The sequence below is a fragment of the Oncorhynchus mykiss genome, chromosome 11 (assembly GCF_057628025.1).
Source record: "Oncorhynchus mykiss isolate SJ-2025 chromosome 11, ASM5762802v1, whole genome shotgun sequence".
NCBI lineage: Eukaryota > Metazoa > Chordata > Actinopteri > Salmoniformes > Salmonidae > Oncorhynchus > Oncorhynchus mykiss.
In genome coordinates, this window is record NC_143032.1 from 10450981 (window position 1) to 10475239 (window position 24259).

General features: G+C 40.9%; 1 protein-coding gene across 1 annotated transcript; it reads right to left on the reverse strand.

Annotated features, from left to right (window-relative positions):
• Positions 1-8435: 8435 nt before the first annotated feature.
• Positions 8436-15305, reverse strand: LOC110535247 (chorion-specific transcription factor GCMb). The gene is made up of 5 exons (XM_021620132.3): positions 14843-15305; positions 14172-14424; positions 12260-12372; positions 11688-11813; positions 8436-10367 (listed from the first exon to the last, which is right to left on the reverse strand). Exons 1-5 carry the CDS (start codon positions 14936-14938, stop codon positions 9423-9425), a joined length of 1533 nt encoding a protein of 510 aa, XP_021475807.1. The 5' UTR covers positions 14939-15305; the 3' UTR covers positions 8436-9422.
• Positions 15306-24259: the final 8954 nt, after the last annotated feature.

A 24259-nucleotide genomic window follows, 5' to 3' on the forward strand; every position in this document is an offset into this window, starting at 1 on the left:
ACGGATATAATGGATATATAATAACAGATAGACATATGGATTATATTGTAGTGACAGTCATTCAAGTAACAATACATTACTGACCATCCTACCGATCCTCGACTTCGGCTACGTCATTTACAAAATAGCCTCCAATACCCTACTCAATAAATTGGATGCAGTCTATCCACAGTGCCATCTGTTTTGTGACCAAAGCCCCATATACTACCCACCACTACGACCTGTACGCTCTCGTTGGCTGGCCCTCGCTTCATACTCGTCGCCAAACCCACTGGCTCCAGGTCATCTACAAGACTCTGCTAGGTAAAGTCCCCCCTCATCTCAGCTCGCTGGTCACCATAGCAGCACCCACCTGTAGCACGCGCTCCAGCAGGTACAGTATATCTCTCTGGTCACCCCCAAAACCAATTCTTCCTTTGGCCACCTCTCCTTCCAGTTCACTGCTGCCAATGACTGGAACGAACTACAAAAATCTCTGAAACTGGAAACACTTATCTCCCTCACTATCTTTAAGCACCAGCTGTCAGAGCAGCTCACAGATTACTGCACCTGTACATAGCCCACCTATAATTAGCCCAAACAACTACCTCTTTCCCTACTGTATTTAATTCATTAATTTATTTATTTTGCTCCTTTGCACCCCATTATTTCTATCTCTACTTTGCACATTCTTCCACTGAAAATCTACCATTCCAGTGTTTTACTTGCTATATTGTATTTACTTCGCCACCATGGCCTTTTTTTTGCCTCTCACCTCATTTGCTCACATTGTATATAGATTTAGAATTGTTCTACTGTATTATTGACTGTATGTTTGTTTTACACCATGTGTAACTCTGTGTTGTTGTATGTGTCGAACTGCTTTGCTTTATCTTGGCCAGGTCGCAATTGTAAATGAGAACTTGTTCTCAACTTGCCTACCTGGTTAAATAAATGTGAAATAAAAAATAAAAACTTTTATCCACTTCCTATTGACCCTTTTAACCCCTGTTGAGAGACCTCATTGAAGAAGTTGAATGCTGCCAGATACATCGGAAAAGCTCTACATTTTTACAAGTGACACAACACCTAGACTGCCAGACTGGGCTGTCTGCTGTCAACAGCGGTTAATGTTATTACAGTACTATGCGGCAGATGAAGGTTTAAAGGGAAACATTGGCCGCCGATTCGTCATTGCAGGAGATGTGATGACATGGACTCTCACGCTCAGCACCCCTTTAGAATTGGTTTCAGTTGATTTATGATAAAGCTACATGGCCACGGCATTCCGCAAAGTACCGGCATTCCAGCAGCCTTTCAGGCAGAGATATCAAGGCATGGTGTAAAGAATAACCTGTCCCTAACCATCCATTCTTAACAATTATGTGACATCTTCGAGACTGGAATGCCTGAGATTCCTGTTTCGGTCATGGCTAAGGACAAAACAACAGTAACCATCAGGTGAGACAGCTTCCTAGGCAGACATACAGTACATGTTTGAAGGCCAGATGCATGACTGTCATTGGCTGTCGATGATTGAGGAAGAAAAAAAATGGCGAGAGACAAAACTCTCTAAACTTAATTATTTTTGGCACATAGATCAACTTCACCAGAATTTCTGTTTGAATTTGACTGGAAGTGTGGTTGGTGTGATGAATCTGCTTTGTGTAAGTTATTAATGCAGCTCTTTTTTAAGAATAAAATTTACAAAAGTCCCACATCAATGTTAGGGTTTTCACCCAGATCAAAAAGGCTGGAAGACCTTGTGTGTGTGTGTGTGTGTGTGTGTGTGTGTGTGTGTGTGTGTGTGTGTGTGTGTGTGTGTGTGTGTGTGTGTGTGTGTGTGTGTGTGTGTGTGTGTGTGTGAATGTGAGTCTTATTCAGTAAATGTAGTTATTGCTTTCTTTTCTGAAGTCTACCAACCTAGCCAGCAGGTATGCCAGCTAAGATAGTTAGTCAAACAGTGGTGGAAAAAGTACCCAATTTTCATACTAGAGTACAAGTAAAGATACCTTAAAAGACAATGACTCAAGTGAAAGTCACCCAGTAAAATACTACTTGAGTAAAAGTCTACAAGTATTTGGTTTGAAATGTTCTTAAGTACCAAAAGTAAAAGTAAAAATAATCATTTCGCATTCCTTATATTAAGCAAACCAGACAACACAATTTTCTTTTCTTTTTAAAAATTGATGGATAGCTCAGGGGCACAGTTCAACACACAGACATCATTTACAAACAAAGCATTTGTGTTTAGTGAGTCCGCCAAATCAGAGGCAGTAGAGATGACCAGGGATGTTCTCTTGATAAGTTGTGAATTAGACAATTTTCCTGTCCTGCTAAGCATTCAAAATGTAACGAGTACTTTTGAGTGTCAGGAAAAATGTTTGGAGTAAAAAAGTGCATTATTTTCTTTAGGAATGTAGTGGAGTAAAAGTAAAAGTTGGCAAAAATCTTAATAGAAAAGTAAAGTACAGATACCCCCAAAAACTACTTAAGAAGTACTTTAAAGTATTTTTACTTAAGTACTTTACACCATTGTAGACAAGCTACTCTAACTTAATTGATAGCCTGAAATGGCTTCTTGGTAGTTAGGTTCCCAATCTCCCAAACTCATAACTATCTGGGCTAGTTAAAGCCAACTTCATAAAATGTCTAGGTGGCTAGCAGTATTGCAGAGAAACAACAATAAAATATATATATATACACAGTACCAGTCAAAAGTTTCAAGAGCTTTAAGAGTTTCTTCAAGTGCAGTCGCAAAAACCATCCAGCGCTATTATGGAACTAGCTCTCATGAGGACCGCCACAGAAAAGTAAGACCCAGAATTACCTCTGCTGCAGAAGGTAAGTTCATTAGAGTTACCAGACTCAGAAATTGCAGCCCAAATAAATGACAGAGTTCAAGTAACAGACATCAACATCAACTGTTCAGAGGAGACTGAGTGAATCAGGCCTTAATGGTTGAATTGCTGCAAAGAAAACACTACTAAAGGACACCAATAAGAAGAAGAGACTTGCTGGGCCAAGAAACATGAGCAATGGACATTAGACCGGTGGAAATCTGTCATTTGGTCTGATGAGTGCAAATTGGAGAATTTTGGTTCCAACCGCGTGTCTTTCTGAGACGCAGAGTAGGTGAACGGATTATCTCCGCATGTGTGGTTCCCACCGTGAAGCATGGAGGAGGAGGTGTGATGGCGTGTGGGTGGTTTGCTGGTGACACTGTCTGTGATTTATTTAGAATTCAAGGCACACTTAACCAGCATTGCTGCCCAGCATTCTGCAGCGATACGCCATCCCATCTGTTTTGCTCTTAGTGAGACTATCATTTGTTTTTCAACAGGACAATGATCCAACACACCTCTAGGCTGTGTAAGGGTTATTTTACCAAGAAGGAGAGGGATGGCGTGTTGCATCAGATGACCTGGACTCCACAATCACCTTACCTCAACCCAATTGACATGGTTTGGGATGAGTTGGACCACAGAGTGAAGGAGACGCAAATGCATTCCTGGTGAAGGTGGTTGAGAGAATGCCAAGAGTGTGCAAAGCTGTCATCAAGGCAAAGGGAATATAAAAATATATAAAATATAAAATATATTTTGATTTGTTTAACACTTTTTTTGGTTACCACATGATTCCATATGTATTATTTCATAGTTATTATGTTTTCTATTATTAAACAATGTAGAAAATAGTTTTTTTTAAATAAAGAAAATCCCTTGAATGAGTAGGTGTGTCCAAACTATTGACTGGTACTGTATATATATGTTTTATAAATATATTTTAAACAGGATTAATCTGAGCGGGCATGACACCCCCCCTATGGGCATGACACCTGTGTGTGTGTGTGTGTGTGTGTGTGTGTGTGTGTGTGTGTGTATACACTGTGTGTGTGTACACAGAGAAAAATGGCTGTGTAAATGGCATCTCTTTCTGGCCAGGAGCAGCTGAGGCCCTGCATTATCAGTCTGAGTAACCTGTAGAGAGATCGAAGCCTACAGAGCCAGAGAGCACCTAGCCTGCCTGCTATGTGTACAGCTACCACTACCACTACCACTACCACTACCACTGCCATTGCCACTACTACTACCACTACCACTACCACTATCACTACCACTACCACTACCACTACCACTGCCATTGCCACTACTACTACCACTACCACTACCACTACCACTACCACTGCCATTGTCACTACTACTACCACTACCACTACCACTATCACTACCACTACCACTATCACTACCACTACCACTACCACTACCACTATCACTACCACTACCACTACCACTACCACTACCACCACTACCTCTACCGTTACCACTGCCACTACCACTACCACTACCACTACCACCACTACCTTTACCTCTACCATTACCACTACCACTACCACTATCACTACCTCTACCACTACCACTATCACTACCACTACCACTACCACTGCCACTATCACTACCACTACCACTACCATTACCATTACCACTACCACTACCACCACTACCTCTACCACTACCACTACCACCACTACCTCTACCTCTACCACTACCACTACCACTACCACTACCACTACCACTACCACCACTACCTCTACCTCTACCACTACCACTACCACTACCACTACCACTACCACTACCACTGCCGCTCAGCAGCTAATGCCAAAGTAGTAGAGAGTCTGTTGAGGAGTCACTCAGGCTGTTAGAAGGCCGGTTCAGTGGACCCGCCACCTGGGACCTTCCATTTTAATCTTCACAGGAATGCTTTTTTTTTGGAGAAAAAAATACTCAAAGCCACATTCTTTTTTTTGGGGGGGGGGGGAGATTGGAAGGAAGTGTGCAATAGTAAAAATAAAATAAAAAGAGACATAACAGTGCAGGAAGCTTACATTAGTGCTTTTGAAATGGCTAATTTAACCACGAAGGTACAATTCCTTCCCACTGGTATTCTGTGTTTAACAGTTTTACGTTTGAATTTGTTTTCAGAATATGCACCTCAGATAATACAGCTGCGTATGTTGTACTGTGCTATTCACCCATCTCCTTATTGGCAATACCAAGGCCCGTGATGTGTCCAACCATCTAAGGCACAGTCCCACCTCTGAGCCCCTTTTGGGTCTCTTTGAAGCTATATGAAGGCAGAGATAACCAGGCACCTGCTTTTAAACATGGTGTATCTCTACCCCACTGTTTGTGTACTTCCTCTTGAAGTATGGTGGTGTAGGATGAGGGCTGGGGGAGGAATATAGGGGTGGCTGCAGATTCACCAACATTAATCAGACACCTATCAGACAGCCAGTGCTACAGACCTGAGTGTAGGTCTGTGGTACTCTACCTTCTAAGGGGAGGATACAGGCTGAGTCAACCCCTCAGTGGAAATCAAGACAGGTTTCATGGCAGAGAAGGGTCAATGGTCAGAGAGGCTTAGAGGTCAAAGTTTGCCGTGTTTGGGTGAAGAGAACAAGTGACATGTGTGTATTATGTGGGAATGTTGGAATCCACTTGTTCTAGAACGTTCACTAATGAGGGTAATTGAATTATTATTAGTTACCACCACCACTACAGTCTTAGAAATAAAGGTGCAATCTAGAATCTAAAAGGGTCATTGGACTGTCCCCATAGCAGAACCCTTTGTAGAATCCTTTTGGATTCCATGTAGAACCCTTTCCACAGAGAGTCCTACATGGAACCCAAGGGGTTCTACCTGGAACCCAAAAGGATCTACCTCGAACCAAAACGGGTTCTCCAATGGGTACAGCCTAAGAACCCTTTTGGAACCCTTTCTTTTTGTATTACAAATTGTTTGTACATTTACTATGAATACAAACCATTGATAGTGTTGAAAGTTAACTTGATATGATGATGATTATATGGTGGGGTTTAAACAGCAGCTAAATTGATTTGACTTGTTTTCCATCCAGTGTGAATGTGAGTTGAGTCAATGCTTTGAAGGAAAATAATTGATACTTCCCAGGTTTACCTTGTAGAAACCAGCTGAAACTGGACATGGAAATAGTGCTACCATTCACTGAAACAAGCACCACTATGTAGGCCTACAATCTGCTTACCAATTTAGTTCAGTCTTCGATAAGATCTAGAAAGTTGCAAGCTCAAACAGGACTGTAGAATAAAGCCACGACCCATGCCATACAGAGGGGAATGGTATTGTAAACGAGATCCTTTCAGGTAAACAAGTTAGGTTTGATGAATCACTCAAATCTCCGCTGTTGAAAACCAAATGTTAGTCTAAAATAAATTGGAGATAATATCTAGGTGCTTTTTACAGTCTAGTTTATAACTTGCCTGGCTGGGCTGATGAGACAGTGGATTGCACAGTCAGATGGAACAGAGGAAATGGGCATGTTAACATCATAGACTTAGCTGGAATGCACCGCCTGGAATGCTCTTTTAACCAATCAGAATTCAGGATTAGACCCACCCGTTGTATAAAGCACTATAGCCTACCATGCACTGTACTATCATCTAATGATTCTAACATACTATCGTCAGCCAAGTGTATCATTTTAAAGACTATACCTATACTGCCTTGTAGTCTCATGTGCTCTACCTTACATTTCAACGTTTTTCCAACATGTTGTATATGAAATAGTTTTTTCTGTCAAAACGCGGCATTTTAGGTGTTCGCCTACACCCCCATCTCAACTATCCAGAAGAAGCTATGTCTCTGTAAAAGTAAGGGAACACAAGGTAACAGGTTTCTGTAGAGATGGAAAAAATATTGTAGATGTAACTGAAAACTGTGGACAATAAATGTGAACTAAAATAATAATCGGCATATTCAAGTAGATAAGTAGACATAGCTTACCCAAAAACAGTTTTTCATTTTTACATGAAGTGGGTAAACTCATTTTGTGAACAGAACAGGTGTTCCTGCCAGAACCCACCCCTCTGCGTGAACTCACACGCACTCAATTCTTCATTGATGCGACTGCATGCTAGTTGAGATTTCTACTCTTCCCTCCGTTGTCAGTTTAGCCTACATTTCACTGATCTTAGTAGCAGAAAGCAGGTTTTATTTGTCACCTTCAAGGCAGCTGTCAGCGTTCATTTTTTATTTATTTATTGCGGTTTGATCGAGGGGGAGGCACTAGCAATGTCTGCAGTTTTCGGTTTGGCTATTTGTTTCAAGTGTATTAGTCTATAAATGATTTTAATATAACACACATACATTAAATATTAATCTTGGTTGCCTGTCCTGACATGAAGTTTGTTCTATAGAAACAAATGACTCTGATGTGTGCCACAGAAATTATTTGACTCTAGCCACAAAATTAAGGAAATTAGAAGGGGGGGGGGGGGGGGGGTTTCTTGCCCAAATACTTTCTGTGGTACACACTACTGGTCAACATGAGCTACCAAAATGATTCTGAAGTGTGCCAGGCCTTGCAGTCCCAAGATAGAAGGGGGGGGGGGGGGGGGGGGGAATTTCGGAGAACAAGAATCCCCCCCCCCCCCCCCTTCTAATTTCCTTAATTTTGTCACTAGAGTCAAATACTTTCTGTGGCACACATCAGAGTCAAATACTTTCTATAGAACAAACTTCATATCAGGACAGGCAACCGAAATGAATAATGAATGTATGTGTGTTGTATTAAACAGGCTAAACTGACAACGGAGTGAAGAGCAGAAATCTCAACTAGCATGCAAGTCGCAGCAATAAAGAATTGCGTGCGTGTGCATTCACGCGAAAGGGGGGGGGGGGGGTGGATTCTGGCAGGGGGGAGATTTTCGTCACAACACCAGCACGGTCGGGAGGAGAAGATTAGTTTCCAATAGTTCAAAGCGGTCAAACGAGTTGTTTTTGAGACAGGGGTGTCACCAGAGCTATGTTGTATTCATTAGGTATGTCGTGGCTCATTTTAAAAGATGCATTATGATGCTTTACAAGCTCAAAATATTTTTAAACAAAATTGACAATTATGATAAGAACCGTGGCGATTTTTGTGACGAATAATCGTTAACCAAAATTCCATAATCGTCAAAACAATATTGAGACAGAGCTTTATCAGTCTGTAATCTGTCTGTCTGACAGGGGTACAGTTGTCTCCTGTCTGCACACAGTTACCCTACAGAGGATCAAATCCCCTCTGGTGTTACCTAGTCATCCACATATGGGCAAACTGATTCATGGCTCACACCACCTCTTTCATTACAATAATAGTGAGTAATTTGTTTATCTAGACGGGACATCAGAGGAAAACTCCCCGGCGGGGTCAACGAATGAAGCGGCGCTGCTTCCCTGCTGATCCGGCCGCGAGGAGAAATACTGTCAGCGGCGTGTGTTACCGGCATTCTCGAAGGGAGGGACAAAGACATCTCTCTCTCTCTCTCTCTCTCTCTCTCTCTCTCCTGTCCCTACCCCAAAATGGAGGGGGCCCTTTCAAAAGGCTGGAGGTGAATGATAATTGGACCAAAACAAAAGCCATAACCACAACTTCAGAATGTGTCAAATCTATAGTGGGAGCTTATTGAATTTTAATGTCACATAATTATGTTCAGAGACTGTACAGTTCAAGACTGTACAGTTGCACTGGTAGCAAGAGCACATTCATTATGCTTTTGTAGCTCATCCCAATCTATACAACATTTATTCCAGTGCCATAGGAATATAACGTAACACAGACAAAATACCTATTCATGTTCTACAAACACAATGAACTGATTTATTTTATTTTATTTTATCCAAAGGCAATAATAACAGCAGGTTGGCATTTATTGGGATGACTCGTGTACTGGAGGCAGCTCTGCAGAGTGGTCACTAGCTGCCACAGCCACAACGTCAAAAAATCTGATTTTAACCCTACCCTTAATCCTAACCACACTGATAACCCTAGAGCCTAGAATGCTAGCAGATACCCATCGACTTCCAGTCATTGCGTTAATACTATTTAGCATTAGCTCACAAAACTACCTCTAACTTCCTTCATACTGGACTCAAGAGACATAAAAATGGTATCCACGAGTCAATCTGACTTTGGGGGAGTACATAAATGGCCTCCTTGCCAAAATCCCAAAGTATCCCTTTAAGACTAAAAAGCACATTTTTTGTTTTCATGAATTTTTAAGATATTGCCAATTTTGACTTTGCAGCTGGCCCATCTAGCAGAAACTGTTCAGTTCTGCCCCCAGGGCAAGACTCATGACAATAAAGATCAACCTGCATAATAACTCATTTGTGGCTTTTCCTTATGCATTAAATGCAAATTGGGAAATGTTGTGAATGTCCTAGATGACTGTCATCACTAGCAGTCCAAACGCATTCCAACACCTCAAATATATAAATAACAGTAGATATTCACAAACCTGATAAAAGGTGTCATTAAGTCTGTTCCAAGTGTTCTTTCTGACCATTTGTATACAGGTTACAACTATAAAATGTACTCATCTGTCATATCTCCCTATTCTCTGCTCTGTTGGTGTGAGCTATTAGTACCCTACTCCGTCATACCTAAGCGGATGAGAAACCCTGTCGGGATAGCTGTTGGACGCGTAGTTGCTGTATCGGTAAGTGTCAAAGTTCTCTGCCCTCTCGATTTTGGCTGGCAGGGTTTCCGGTTGGTACGACAGCGGCGACTTGATGACCCCGGAATCTTCTGTAATCTTTAGATCAGAGTAGGAGGAGGGTGAGGTGTCCTCGAGCAAGGAGCTGCAGTTGGGCAGGCCCTTAACGTCGTACATGTTATCGCCGTATTTGACCACGGATGGCTTGGGGCAGGGCTGGTAGGACACCTTGGTGGTGGTGGTGATGATGGTCTGCAGGGAGGCGGGCGTGGCTGGCACTGGGCCCGTCAGGGTCCTGCATGGATACTCACTGTTGTAGTAGTGGTGGTTGGCGTTGCCAGGGAGCTGCCCATATTCACCCCGCTCCCCGTATGTCCCCTTGCCCAGGATCTGCTTCCAGCCGTGATGCTTGCTGCTGGGAGTGTCGTAGCTGCTGCGGTCATGGCCCGAGAGGGTGCCGGTAGTGTGGGGTGTGGTGGTGCTGGTACCCAGGCCTAAGCTCACCTTGCTGGGCTCAGGGGCCTCTGCCTGGTGGCTACTGGGGTCCTTGTAGAGGGCTGTGTAGGAGCCAGAGCCTAAATAGCCAGGCACAGCAAAGTCGTAGCTACATGGAGGCCTGGGCATGTACAGACGGTGGTTTGCCGGCTTCTGGAGTGTGGAGGGGGCCTCACCCAGGGTGGCATGGGAGTCGTAGGCAAACTTGTAGGGCTCAGGATTCTGGAAGGGCGGGTAGTGCTGGGTCTTGTAGGGCTCAGGGTTCTGGAAGGGGAAGTTGGACTCAGCGATGATGCTGAAGCGGTCAGGGCCCTCCATGCAGGACAGCTGGTGCAGGTTGGGGAAAGGAGCACCCAGGTCATGGTATCTCCCAGTCTGAACAAGTAACAGTACACAACAGTACATATTTCAATGTCCTTGTAGGTGCACAGGGCTTATACAGAAAGCAAAGGCAACAGTGGCAAGACAAATTTTCCTACAGGAAAACAATTGACAGGAACCATCCACCTCTGGCTAAGCAGGTAGACATAATTCAGAGTACATACAGTTGAAGTCTGAAGTTTACATACACCTTAGCCAAATACATTTAAACTCAGTTTTTCACAATTCTGACATTTAATCCTAGTAAAAGTTCCCTTTTCTTAGGTCAGTTTGGATCACCACTTTATTTTAAGAATGTCAAATGTCAGAATAATAGTAGAGAGAATTATTTATTTCAGCTTTTATTTCTTTCATCACATTCCCAGTGGGTCAGAAGTTTACATACACTCAATTAGTATTTGGTAGCATTGCTTTTAGATTGTTTAACTTGGGTCAAATGATTCTGGAAGCCTTCCATAAGCTTCCCACAATACCTTGGGTGAATTTTTGCCCATTCCTCCTGACAGAGCTGGTTTAACTGAGGCAGGTTTGTAGTCCTGCTTGCTCGCACACGCTTTTTCAGTTCTGACCACATATTTTCTATAGCATTGAGGTCAGGGCTTTGTGATGACCACTCCAATACCTTGACTTTGTGGTCCTTAAGCCATTTTGCCACAACTTTGGAAGTATGCTTGGGGTCATTGTCCATTTGGAAGGCCCATTTGCGACCGAGCTTTAACTTCCTGACTGATGTCTTGAGATGTTGCTTCGATATATCCACATTATCTTCCTCCCTTATGATGCCATCTATTTTGTGAATTTCACTGGTCCCTCCTGCAGCAAAGCACCCTCACAACATGACGCTGCCACCCCCGTGCTTCAAGGTTGGGATGGTGTTCTTCGGCTTGCAAGCCTCCCCCTTTTTCCTCCAAACATAACGCTGGTCATTATGGCCAAAGAGTATTATTTTTTGTTTCATCAGACCAGAGGACATTTCTCCAAAAAGTAGGATCTTTGTCCCCAATGTACAGTTGCAAACCGTAGTCTGGCTTCTTTTTTATGGCGGTTTTGGATCAGTGGCTTCTTCCTTGCTGGGCGGCCTTTCAGGTTATGTCGATAGAGGACTTGTTTTACTGTGGATATAGATACTTCTGTATCTTTAATAATTACTTGTGTCATGCACAGTGTAGATGTCCTAACCGACTTGCCAAAACTATAGTTTGTTAACAAGAAATTTGTGGAGTGGTTGAAAAACGAGTTTTAGTGACTCCAACCTAAGTGTATGTAAACTTCAGACTTCAACTGCATATGACCATGGAGGGTAAATGTTCTTACATCTGACTCTATCAGCCTCCTCTTCTGGGAGAAGTGTGGAGAGGACATTTTCCTCTTCACTGCACTTCTCCGGGCCTCCGTCTCAGACTTACTCTCCGGTCTGGCATGGTCATGGACTCCCTTGGCCTGCAATCACATCAACACATACTACGATTGTTACTTTCTTGAAATAATTTGGAAAATCTTTAGTCACACACTTAGATTTTTTTTGCGCCGAAGCTCGTAACAAAAAACACTGTGTTTCTTGTTTTCTACTTTATCGTGAATTCAAATTATTTGCCTTCAGATATTATTAATCAAACATCCAAATTGATGAACCCACGCCAATTCCTAATTCATTGTCCATTTTTCTTTGTACTGAAATCTTAACACTTTATTTGAAGGTTTGCTTATAAACAACTAAACATCTATAGTATGAAGTAAGTAGAAAACAGCTATTGTACATGGTCTTCGTAGGTAATAAATGCTTTATATATGATGATCAACAAACAGGTTATTAATGGTTTATGAGGAAAGAAGACTGTTAAATAAACTGTTACCAGAATCTCAGTTGAGAATATGAGCCCACAAACCTGGAAGAATATGACTTTTCCATCTATTCTCCAGAAGTTGGTGACGGGGTAGCCACTGTGTCCTCTACATGGCATCAGCTCCAGGGCCGAGTTACAGCTGGGGCACAGCTTCTCTGGAGAACAACCACCAGTACACACAACCATGCAGTTTTAAACAAGCACACAGTTTTAAACAAACACACAGTTTTAAACAACCACACAGTTTTAAACAACCACACAGTTTTAAACAACCAACAGTACACACAACCACACAGTTTTAAACAACCACACAGTTTTAAACAACCACCAGTACACACAAGCACACAGTTTTAAACAACCACACAGTTTTAAACAACTACGCAGTTTTAAACAACCACACAGTTTTAAACAACCACACAGTTTTAAACAACCATACAGTTTTAAACAACCACGCAGTTTTAAACAACCACACAGTTTTAAACAACCACACAGTTTTAAACAATCACACAGTTTTAAACAACCACACAGTTTTAAACAACCACCAGTACACACAAGCACAGTTTTAAACAACCACCAGTACACACAAGCACACAGTTTTAAACAACCACACAGTTTTAAACAACTACGCAGTTTTAAACAACCACACAGTTTTAAACAAGCACACAGTTTTAAACAACCACCAGTACACACAACCACACAGTTTTAAACAACCACACAGTTTTAAACAACCACCAGTACACACAGCCACACAGTTTTAAACAACCACACAGTTTTAAACAACCACACAGTTTTAAACAAACACACAGTTTTAAACAAACACACAGTTTTAAACAACCACACAGTTTTAAACAACCACACAGTTTTAAACAAACACACAGTTTTAAACAAACACACAGTTTTAAACAAACACACAGTTTTAAACAAACACACAGTTTTTAACAACCACACAGTTTTAAACAACCACACAGTTTTTAACAACCACACAGTTTTAAACAAACACACAGTTTTAAACAACCACACAGTTTTAAACAACCACACAGTTTTAAACAAACACACAGCTTTAAACAACCACACAGTTTTTAACAAACACACAGTTTTAAACAAACACACAGTTTTAAACAACCACACAGTTTTAAACAACCACACAGTTTTAAACAACCACACAGTTTTAAACAAGGCCATATTATTTGATTTTGCATTTGGCTTCCCTCTGGGCTGATAGTATAAAAGCAACCTTTGTATTCAGGTATTGTCCATTTATTTCTTAACTATTCTACTTTTCTGGATGTGAGAGGAAGATCATAGTGTGGGCAGTGGTCACAAGTGAAACAATGATTTAAGGAAATTAATACAAAAAAATATATATAAAATAAACATTATTTTAAATGTTAAATATATATTTTTTCATTCAGACCAACAATATTGTTTAATTGAAGTTGTTTGACTAGGTGTTCTGTATATAAAGCTGTGTATTATGTTATTATGATTATTACAATCTGAGCACACTAAGAACCGAATTGCTTTTTCAAAATACAACCAAGAATGTTTTCCATACATTTTGGCTGCTCCTGTGGGCTATCCTCGACTGTAGCCAACTTCGTTATTTTTATTACTACCACATAAGTGAGGATATTATTATTATGATGAAGCACAGTGCCACATTTCCTATGGTGTGTCAAGGTGATGACTGAATGAAGGAGTCACAGGAAACCTACCAAGTGTTTAGACCAGATCAAAAGTTGAATATCTCGATCCAGAGTGGGGTTATATTCTCAAAAACAGTCTACATAGTCGACAGGCCCAGTAAGTAGGCTATCATTATGATTCATTTGATACAGCATCAACAGCTGCATTGTTAATGTTAAAAAGACGATGTTTTCATCCTTTTTTCCCGATGAGACTCGTCGGCAAGTGTACACCATGCAATACAGATGTGCATAATGCATTTACTCACTTTGTTGTTTTTGTCGTGCTTTGTCGCAAATCGCCGGTCTGAGCTGGAGTTTGCTTCCATCAGCCAGCGTGCAGTTTCGACCGCATACTACGACACCCAGGCAGGACTTCTTGAGAATCTGACAGTTGTGGTTGTTGGTGTTCCGCATAGCCCATCCGCTCAGGTGGCGCTGTGCGTTCTTGTCCTCACCATTGTAGATGTAACGCACATAACCATCCGTCCACTCCTGAAAAGCGTCATACTGCTTTGTGTCCTGTCAGAATTAGGGGGAAATATACATTCCTTACTTTATAGTTGCTTTCTAAATGGATAATAAGACTACACACGAAAGGTACAGGCCAATGATTAGAATATGCCTGGCTTGCTGCAATACGTTTTGATTGTGGAGAGACCCGAAGATATGGTCACAACGCGCAAATGAGTATCTGAAAGCTGAGTTGTGGAAGCATATTAGGCAAATCATGACAATCTGAGTGCAAACTAATTTATCCTGAACTTTGTATATCTTTAGGCTACAAATTGAAACAATGATTTATTTAAATTCAACCTTGACATATTTTGATTTAATAGAGTATGAAGTGATATATACTTTGGAAATGTAAATATCTCTAATTGAATAGCCTATAGTCTAAAGCATAGCGTAAACTGTCATATGAGAGATTTTGACATACCTGAGGCAGTTTTGGGTCGTTGATATCCCACGTTAACTTCATGCCGAAGGAACAAACACAGTCGGGGTCATCAAACTGTTCCGAGGACTTTGCCATCTTGTAAGATTCTCTCAATTTGACGGTTTTTGAACTTGACTCATAGCAGGATTCATCAATAGGCCTACAGCTAGCGTCCCCTACCCGCGCACCTTGTATCCCCTGTCTTTTATCTCAATCCAATGCTCCCTTTGCTTACTGAGTAGTGTTACGCGAAGCCACGGGAGTAGCAAGGTGAATGACTACAGGTACGCTGTCTCGTCTATGTAAAGGAGGAGGAGGCAGGACTAGAAAATATGTCTAGCCTCAGCTCTGTTGAGGCTGAGCACTGTGCACTTTCAGTTCACCTGACCCGTGGCACTGACCTCCACTTATCCTACTGCATGGCGGTTTCCCCGAGCATTCCTTCCAAGCACTGTGTATGTATGAAACACCAAATGCAATTAACTATGCTTTAACCTATATCTATCTATGTTGATCTTGAATACACTTAGACGTCATGAAGTTACACAAGGCCGCTAACAAACCCTCGTAGTTCTTGTGTGGGTTTTACGCTTATTTGAATTGTTTCATTAGATTTTCTATTATTATTACTCTCTATATTTGTATTATTGTTATTATTATCATTAGTAGTAGTAGTAATAGTAGTATTATCAATGCATTGTTGGGAAAGAGCTTCATTCTTCCAAGATAAGAATTTCACTGTTTGGTTTTAAAACTGTTTTATCCTGTGCAAGTGGCAAATAAACTTTGAAACTTGAAACTGGAATACAATGTGAATAGGCCTATTTCGATTATGCTTGCAGTTCTGACAGGAAAAGTATATGTGTTGTAAATGTCAAACCTGTTGGTTTAGGAATAACGATTAGCTCACAAATCAGCAAATATTTATATGAGTAATCTGAATGTGAAATAACCACATTCAACGGTTACACAAGTAGCCTACAGTGACAGGTGTCAAGTGATCTATCTGAGATCATTAGGAGTTGTTGTATGTAAACCTTAAGCCGCACTGACGCATAAACATCAAAACTACCAGGGCTGCACATTAACAACAAACAAAGCATCAGTCATGCGGCAATGTTAACGAATTTCATGTTTCAGCGGATAGATTTTCGTAGGCTACACCCATGTCTTTACGAATTTACCTTTTTGTTTTATTGTGGAATGTTGTTCTCTTTTCTTTTATTCGGGAATCTGATCAGGCATGGCCATAGTTTGGATTTTTTTCCCGACATTATTTTACATTTGAAGCATGTCAGCATGTTTCCATTAGCCAAATTGGCACTGTTACGGGACTGATCAAAACATAGGCTTACGTTACTGTATACGATTTTATGCAAAAAAAAACGATTATTATTTTCCCTCAAGTGAAATCTTAACATATTTGCTGTCCATTATTCATTGAGTACATTCCCTTCTCACAGAAGGTCTAAGTGGTGTAATCATTAGGCTATCGCTTAACAGTTGTTGTTATATTTACCTACAAATGGCAAAGCACACGACACAATAATAAATGAATAGATTGTATCTGTCACTGTTTGTAGATCAAACAACCAAGCGTGCCATTTGTTATTGAAGGACGTTATTAGCTATTACATTGCATAACCGTAAATAAGGCAGTTGAAGTGAAATGTATCATAACTGTGAAAGTTCAATTTTAATCTATCAAAATTATAACGTTATCAACATCTTTAGATGTTTGTGTTTGCTATTATATGCAAATGATCGAATGCCTCCACACAGGAAAAAAATCATATTTCCCCCCAAAAAATACTTCGAATACAATAATGAATTAAAATTGCTGTCTTTAACAAATAGGAATAACAATGATTACAACATTATTTATTTATTTTGACTGATCATGGTCTTGTAGTCTTTTCAAGCGGTTCACTAATTAGATTTACCTGTGGCAAAATTGTCTCTATAGCTACACTTGCACACTGCAAATTATGATCGTAAATGTTTTCATTTTTTTAACAATGAAATCAAATAGTTTATTTAATAATTAAAGTAGCCGAAAAAACGGCTATCGTAAAACATGGTAAATTATAAAAATATGTTTATATTATTAAACTATGGGTTTAATTAAACACAAAAAACACCTTCGTGAAAAGGACCCCATTGACGAGACCTGCAGTGTAAAGCAATAACTAGCCTCCTATGTATTGCGTCTATATTTATCAAAACCATGCATATTTAACATTTTCTATCATTTCGAAATCATTTTTGGAGGAGGCTTTCGTCAGTAATACTGTTGTAGCCATCACAGCGTCACTTCTGAGGGAGAAAGCCTCCCAAGTCGTTGGTTAACAGGTTTATTTTCTCACATCCACATATTCATTCAATTATAGTTAACCCTTTGTGGGTATGACATTCTTGCCAGAAGTAGCATAGCCTAATTTCAACAACCTTATCTTGGTTCCACGAGAAATCTGTTGAACAGTTCTGTTAGAATTATTTTTACATTTTCTCTCCCACTATCTCCTTTTTGTGAATTGCAGGAACTTGATAGAAGTGATCAACAGCGTCACTCAGCATTGATGATGCATGCCAGACGGATGAAAACTGCTTTACCCGCCTTCCCAGGAAAGGTCTCATTAAGTATCTAACCCAGCAACATTTTTATTTTTTAATCTAAAGAAATGTATTTAACATTCGTACATTTAGTCATCTATTGGGTTCTGTGTCTGTTTGGCTGTATGTTTTCCTGTGTGTTTGCTCATGTCCACGTGTTGACGTGGTTTGAAAGGGCTGTAGACTTCATGACAATTGAGGAATACAACGGCATGAAGGACCTGCCAAGCCTTATTGAGGCGTCTATGATTGTTTTTCCTGATAAGCATGTGAGGTGTCATTTTGTACATACCCTATGTACAATTGTATGAAAATGTTTGGGCACCCCTCTGAGGCTGCATAATAATTTACTCTGTCGTCACAGAAAATGATCATAGTGGCATGCCATTCATTTTCTAATAAAAGCTGAGTACTGGGGTATTGTCCAGACAAATATTTTTAGTGTAGCAATATTAAGTTGTTTGAAATTAAATCAGATGTAAAAAATAGGCTATGCAAAAATGTGGGCACCCTTGTCATTCTGTTGATTTGAATACCTGTAACTACTTAGCACTGATTAATTGGAACACACAATTGGTTTGGTGAGCTCATTAAGCCTTGAACTTCATAGACATGTGCATCCCAATCATGGAAAAAGGTATTTATTAAGGTGGCCAATTGCAAGTTGTTGTTCTCTTTGACTCTCCTCTGAAGAGTGGCAACATGGGGGCCTCAAAACAACTCTCAAATGACCTGAAAACAAAGATTGTTCAACATTATGGTTTAGAGGAAAGCTACAAAAAGCTATTGGAGAGATTTAAACTGTCAGTGTCCACTGTGAGGAACATAGTGAGGAAATGGAAGACCACAGGCACAGTTCTTGTTAAGGCCAGAAGTGGCAGGCCAAGTAAAATATCGGAGAGGCAAAGGCGAAGGATGGTGAGAACGGTCAAAAACAGCCCACAGACCACCTCCAAAGACCTACAACATCATCTTGCTGCAGATGGTGTCACTGTGCATCGTTCAACAATTCAGCGCACTTCGCACAAGGAGAAGCTGTATGGGAGAGGGATGCGGAAGAAGTCTTTTCTGCACACACGCCACAAACAGAGTCACTTGAGGTGTGCAAACTCACATTTGGACAAGCCAGATTCATTTTGGAATAAGGTGCTGTGGACTGATTAAACAAAGATTGAGTTATTTGGTCATAAACACTTGCTACCCACAGTAGAATTTGGTGGTGGTTCCATCATGCTGTGGGGCTGTGTGGCCAGTGCCGGTACTGGGAATCTTGTTAAAGTTGAGGGTCGCATGGATTCCACTCAATATCAGCAGATTCTTGGGAATAATGTTGAAGAATCAGTCACAAAGTTGAAGTTACGCCGGGGCTGGATATTTCAACAAGACAACGACCCAAAACACTGCTCAAAATCTACCCTGGAATTTATGCAGAGGAACAAGTACAGTGTTCTGGAATGGCCATTCCAGTCCCAAGACCTGAATATCATTGAGAATCTGTGGGATGATTTGAAGCGGGCTGTCCATGCTCGGCAACCATCAAACCTAACTGAACTGGAGATGTTTTGTAAGGAGGAGTGATCCAAAATACCTTCATCCAGAATCTAGACACTCATTAGAGGCTATGGGAAGCATCTAGAGGCTGTTATTTTAGCAAAAGGAGGCTCTACTAAATATTGATGTGATTTTTCTATTGGGGTGCCCAAATTTATGCACCTGTCTAATTTTGTTTTGATGCATATTGCACATTTTCTGTTAATCCAATAAACCTCATTTCACTACTGAAATATTACTGTGTCCATCAGTTATTTGATAGATCAAAATGAAATTGCTGATCCAAACACCCAATTATTTATAAATGGAAATCATGGAAATTGTCAGGGGTGCCCAAACTTTTTCATACAACTGTATATAACATATTTTCTGTAACTACTACATTTGCCCATCTCATTGATATCACTCTCCCTCCCTCTCTACTGCACCTGCTGTCTCGACCTCTGGCCATGAAAAGCCAACTGACATTTACTCCTGAGGTGCTGACCTGTTGCACCCTCTACAACCACTGTGATTATTATTTGACCCTGCTGGTCATCTCTGAATGTTTGAACATCTTGAAGAATGATCTGGCCTTAATGGGCGATGTACTCTTGTAATATACACCCAGCACAGCCAGAAGAGGACTGGTCCCTGTCTCGGTTTCTTCTAGGTTCCTGCCTTTCTAGTGAGTTTTTCCTAGCCACCGTGCTTCTACATCTGCATTGCTTGCTGTTTGGGGTTTTAAGCTGTGTTTCTGTATTAACACTTTGTGACATCTGCTGTAAAAAAAGGGCTTTATAAATACATTTGAATGAATTTGATTGGTTCTGGAAATAGGTCACTGTAATTCAAGGTTTCCTAAACTCGTCCCTTGGGACCCCAAGGGGTGTACATTTGGTTGTTACTCTAGCACTACACAGCTGATTCAGAAAATCAACTCATCATCAAGCTTTGATTATTTGAATCAGCTTTATAGTGTTGGGGCCTAAAACCAAAATGTGCACCCCTTGGGGTCCAGAGGACTGAGTTTGGGAAACGCTGCTGTAATTATATCTACTGCCACGCACATCCTGGTCATAAGTGTGGTTATTCCAACCGTTTCCAACTTCATCTTTTTTATTGTTACTGTTTGACCTGACGAAGATCTGGTTCGGATCGAAACGTTGTCAATAAAGTGGTTAACTGGGAGCTTCCTGTTCTTCACAAGCGTGTGAGGTTCCAGCCTACCTCCTGTACCAGCCTGTGTGTCTGAATATTAAATCAACCCCTAGCCCCTACTCCCTAGGCACTCATGTACATCTGAAAATGTTGGATATGTTTAAGCAATATATCAATGACTTCACCTTGCCTTATGATAGGCTGGATGGTCTGTTTACCGAAGTGCTTACCTAATGTCATTTCAGATCTGAGGCAGGGCTCTCCAACCCTGTTCCTGGAGAGCTACCGTCCCGTAGGTTTTTGCTACAGGAGGGTAGCTCTCCAAGAACAGGGTTGGAAGAGCCCTGGTCTAGCAACCTGGTCCCAAAGCATTTCTTATTTTTCTGTACGTAAATCCAAGAGACTCCATTTAGTAAGACATGCTTTGTATGGTATGTATTAATTTGTGTATGTCCATCACCCATTTCATATATGTTACAAATTACAATTTGTATTATATGTTTCGAATTTGCAAAACATACAATATGTTACATATTTGTGAACGTACAATATTTAACAAATTTGTTAAAGTATAATATGTTACAAATTAGAAAAACGTATGATATGTTACCAATTCTAGCTAAGTGGCTAGGTTGCTAATGTTAGCTAGCTGGCTAACGTTTGCTAGGCTAGGGGTTAGGGTTAAGATTTAGGAATTAGGTTAAATGGTTAAGGTTAGAGTTAGGGTTAGGAGAAGGGTTAGCTAAAAGGGTTGAGGTTAGGGTTAGAGGAAGGGTTAGCTAACATGCTAAGTAGTTGCAAAGTAGCTAAAAAGAGGAAAGTAATTGAAATGTTGCTAAAATGCTAAGGTTGTCGATGATGAGATTCTAACTTGCAACTTTGGGTTGCCAGACAGTCGCGTTATACGCCCACCCATCCAGCCCATTCAACCACCCTGCTTTCCATTTGTCTTAAGTAACCATCTATCTTATGTAACCATACCAAACATAACATATCATACTAATTTGAGCGTCCCGGATTTACAGTTACTATGTTACGTCTAGTGTATGAGACCAGGCTGGGTCTAGGGCAGGGATGTGAAACTTTGATGGGAGTGGGGGCCGCAAGTTGCCCATCCCTCGTCTAGGTGGTACCGGTCTTATAATCGTTTTGGATTAAATACTAATACAGTGCCTTGCGAAAGTATTCGGCCCCCTTGAACTTTGCGACCTTTTGCCACATTTCAGGCTTCAAACATAAAGATATAAAACTGTATTTTTTTGTGAAGAATCAACAACAAGTGGGACACAATCATGAAGTGGAACGACATTTATTGGATATTTCAAACTTTTTTAACAAATCAAAAACTGAAAAATTGGGCGTGCAAAATTATTCAGCCCCTTTACTTTCAGTGCAGCAAACTCTCTCCAGAAGTTCAGTGAGGATCTCTGAATGATCCAATGTTGACCTAAATGACTAATGATGATAAATACAATCCACCTGTGTGTAATCAAGTCTCCGTATAAATGCACCTGCACTGTGATAGTCTCAGAGGTCCGTTAAAAGCGCAGAGAGCATCATGAAGAACAAGGAACACACCAGGCAGGTCCGAGATACTGTTGTGAAGAAGTTTAAAGCCGGATTTGGATACAAAGAGATTTCCCAAGCTTTAAACATCCCAAGGAGCACTGTGCAAGCGATAGTATTGAAATGGAAGGAGTATCAGACCCCTGCAAATCTACCAAGATATGGCCGTCCCTCTAAACTTTCAGCTCATACAAGGAGAAGACTGATCAGAGATGCAGCCAAGAGGCCCATGATCACTCTGGATGAACTGCAGAGATCTACAGCTGAGGTGGGAGACTCTGTCCATAGGACAACAATCAGTCGTATATTGCACAAATCTGGCCTTTATGGAAGAGTGGCAAGAAGAAAGCCATTTCTTAAAGATATCCATAAAAAGTGTCTTAAAGTTTGCCACAAGCTACCTGGGAGACACACCAAACATGTGGAAGAAGGTGCTCTGGTCAGATGAAACCAAAATTGAACTTTTTGGCAACAATGCAAAACGTTATGTTTGGCGTAAAAGCAACACTGCTGAACACACCATCCCCACTGTCAAACATGGTGGTGGCAGCATCATGGTTTGGGCCTGCTTTTCTTCAGCAGGGACAGGGAAGATGGTTAAAATTGATGGGAAGATGGATGGAGCCAAATACAGGACCATTCTGGAAGAAAACCTGATGGAGTCTGCAAAAGACCTGAGACTGGGACAGAGATTTGTCTTCCAACAAGACAATGATCCAAAACATAAAGCAACATCTACAATGGAATGGTTCAAAAATAAACATATCCAGGTGTTAGAATGGCCAAGTCAAAGTCCAGACCTGAATCCAATCGAGAATCTGTGGAAAGAACTGAAAACTGCTGTTCACAAATGCTCTCCATCCAACCTCACTGAGCTCGAGCTGTTTTGCAAGGAGGAATGGGAAAAAAATTCAGTCTCTCGATGTGCAAAACTGATAGAGACATACCCCAAGCGACGTACAGCTGTAATCGCAGCAAAAGGTGGCGCTACAAAGTATTAACTTAAGGTGGCTGAAAAATTTTGCACGCCCAATTTTTCAGTTTTTGATTTGTTAAAAAAGTTTGAAATATCCAATAAATGTCGTTCCACGTCATGATTGTGTCCCACTTGTTGTTGATTCTTCACAAAAAAATACAGTTTTATATCTTTATGTTTGAAGCCTGAAATGTTGCAAAAGGTCGCAAAGTTCAAGGGGGCCGAATACTTTCGCAAGGCACTGTATTTCCTAGTTTTCCGGCGTTTTTCTCCTCCTGTGGAAGGTGAGTTTTTTTTCCATCATTTTCATCATTCCACGATTTGCTTCCCTTGCTTTGTTTATGCTGGTAGCTACAGTCATGCTGTTTGATATTTGTGGAAAGACTGAGGTCAGCTCACCAGCATCTTCCTGCTGCATGTTGGGAGTGGTTGGGACTGACCCAGAAGTCACATTTGGTCTGAGTTTAAGAGGTAAGGCAGTACAGTTAACTGTTGAGAGAGACAACGTTCACTACGAAGTGAGACTCTAATAGAAAAGCAGGGAAAAAGTTTGTTTTAGAGTCTGTTCATCAATGATGTCACATTTGATGATGCTTTCTAAAGAACAGAATATATTTTCGAAAAGAATAATTAACATCCCTGCAGTTCTATTGATGTTAACTTGGTCTCGTCTCCAAAATGATGAAACTAATACTCCACCATAATATACCTTTTTTTATCCATTCAAGCTATAAGGTCGATTCACTCGATCCTCAACAATACTAGAAAAGAAGAGGCGGAAACCAAACCTGGCCAAAGATCATTGTCTACTCCTGTACGTTTTCAGTCATGTCAGATTCCTGTGATTAGAAGGTATACTATGATGGAGAGGACGAGAGACCATTCCAACATTGACTGTGATGTCTGAGAATGTATTGCCCCCTAGCGGATAGATTGTCTACACTGTCTGCATTTTCTTTTCCTCAGCAGGGTCATGTTCATTAGGCACTAAGCGAAAGAAAATAGACCGAAAAAGGGAGGGACTACTGTATCTGGACTTCCTTTGCAAACCGCTTCAAAATGTTTTCCGTTGCATGCCCTAATGAACACGACCCAGTAGGTTATGTCCACATTGACTATGGATCTGAATTCGCCAACCTTGTATGGATAGATGCAGACAACTTGTTTCATCATCTTCCTCCTTTCATTTAGTTTTCACATCAGGATTTACCAATACAGTCATGACATCACTCACCCACATCCTCAGAATTGTGGTGCAGTTTGTCTTTTTTTCAGCGAGCAAATCGCAAAAGTAATTCAACGTGGGCGGTGAATCACACAAATGTTTCAGTTATTGTTTTTATGGCAAACAACTCATTTTATGAAAAATGGATAGTTGTCTGGGAATGTGACTTAGGCAGTGGTTTTGTTCAGACTATGAGATGCAGGTGGTCCTCTCTGAAGCATTCTGTCGAATGAGCATAACGAGGTCCAGGAATGAGCTGGCCAACAAGTGGTTCACCAACCCAGCTTTTGCAGAGAGCTTCAACGCAATAAACGATAGAGACATAATGTTTCTCATACTGTGTAGA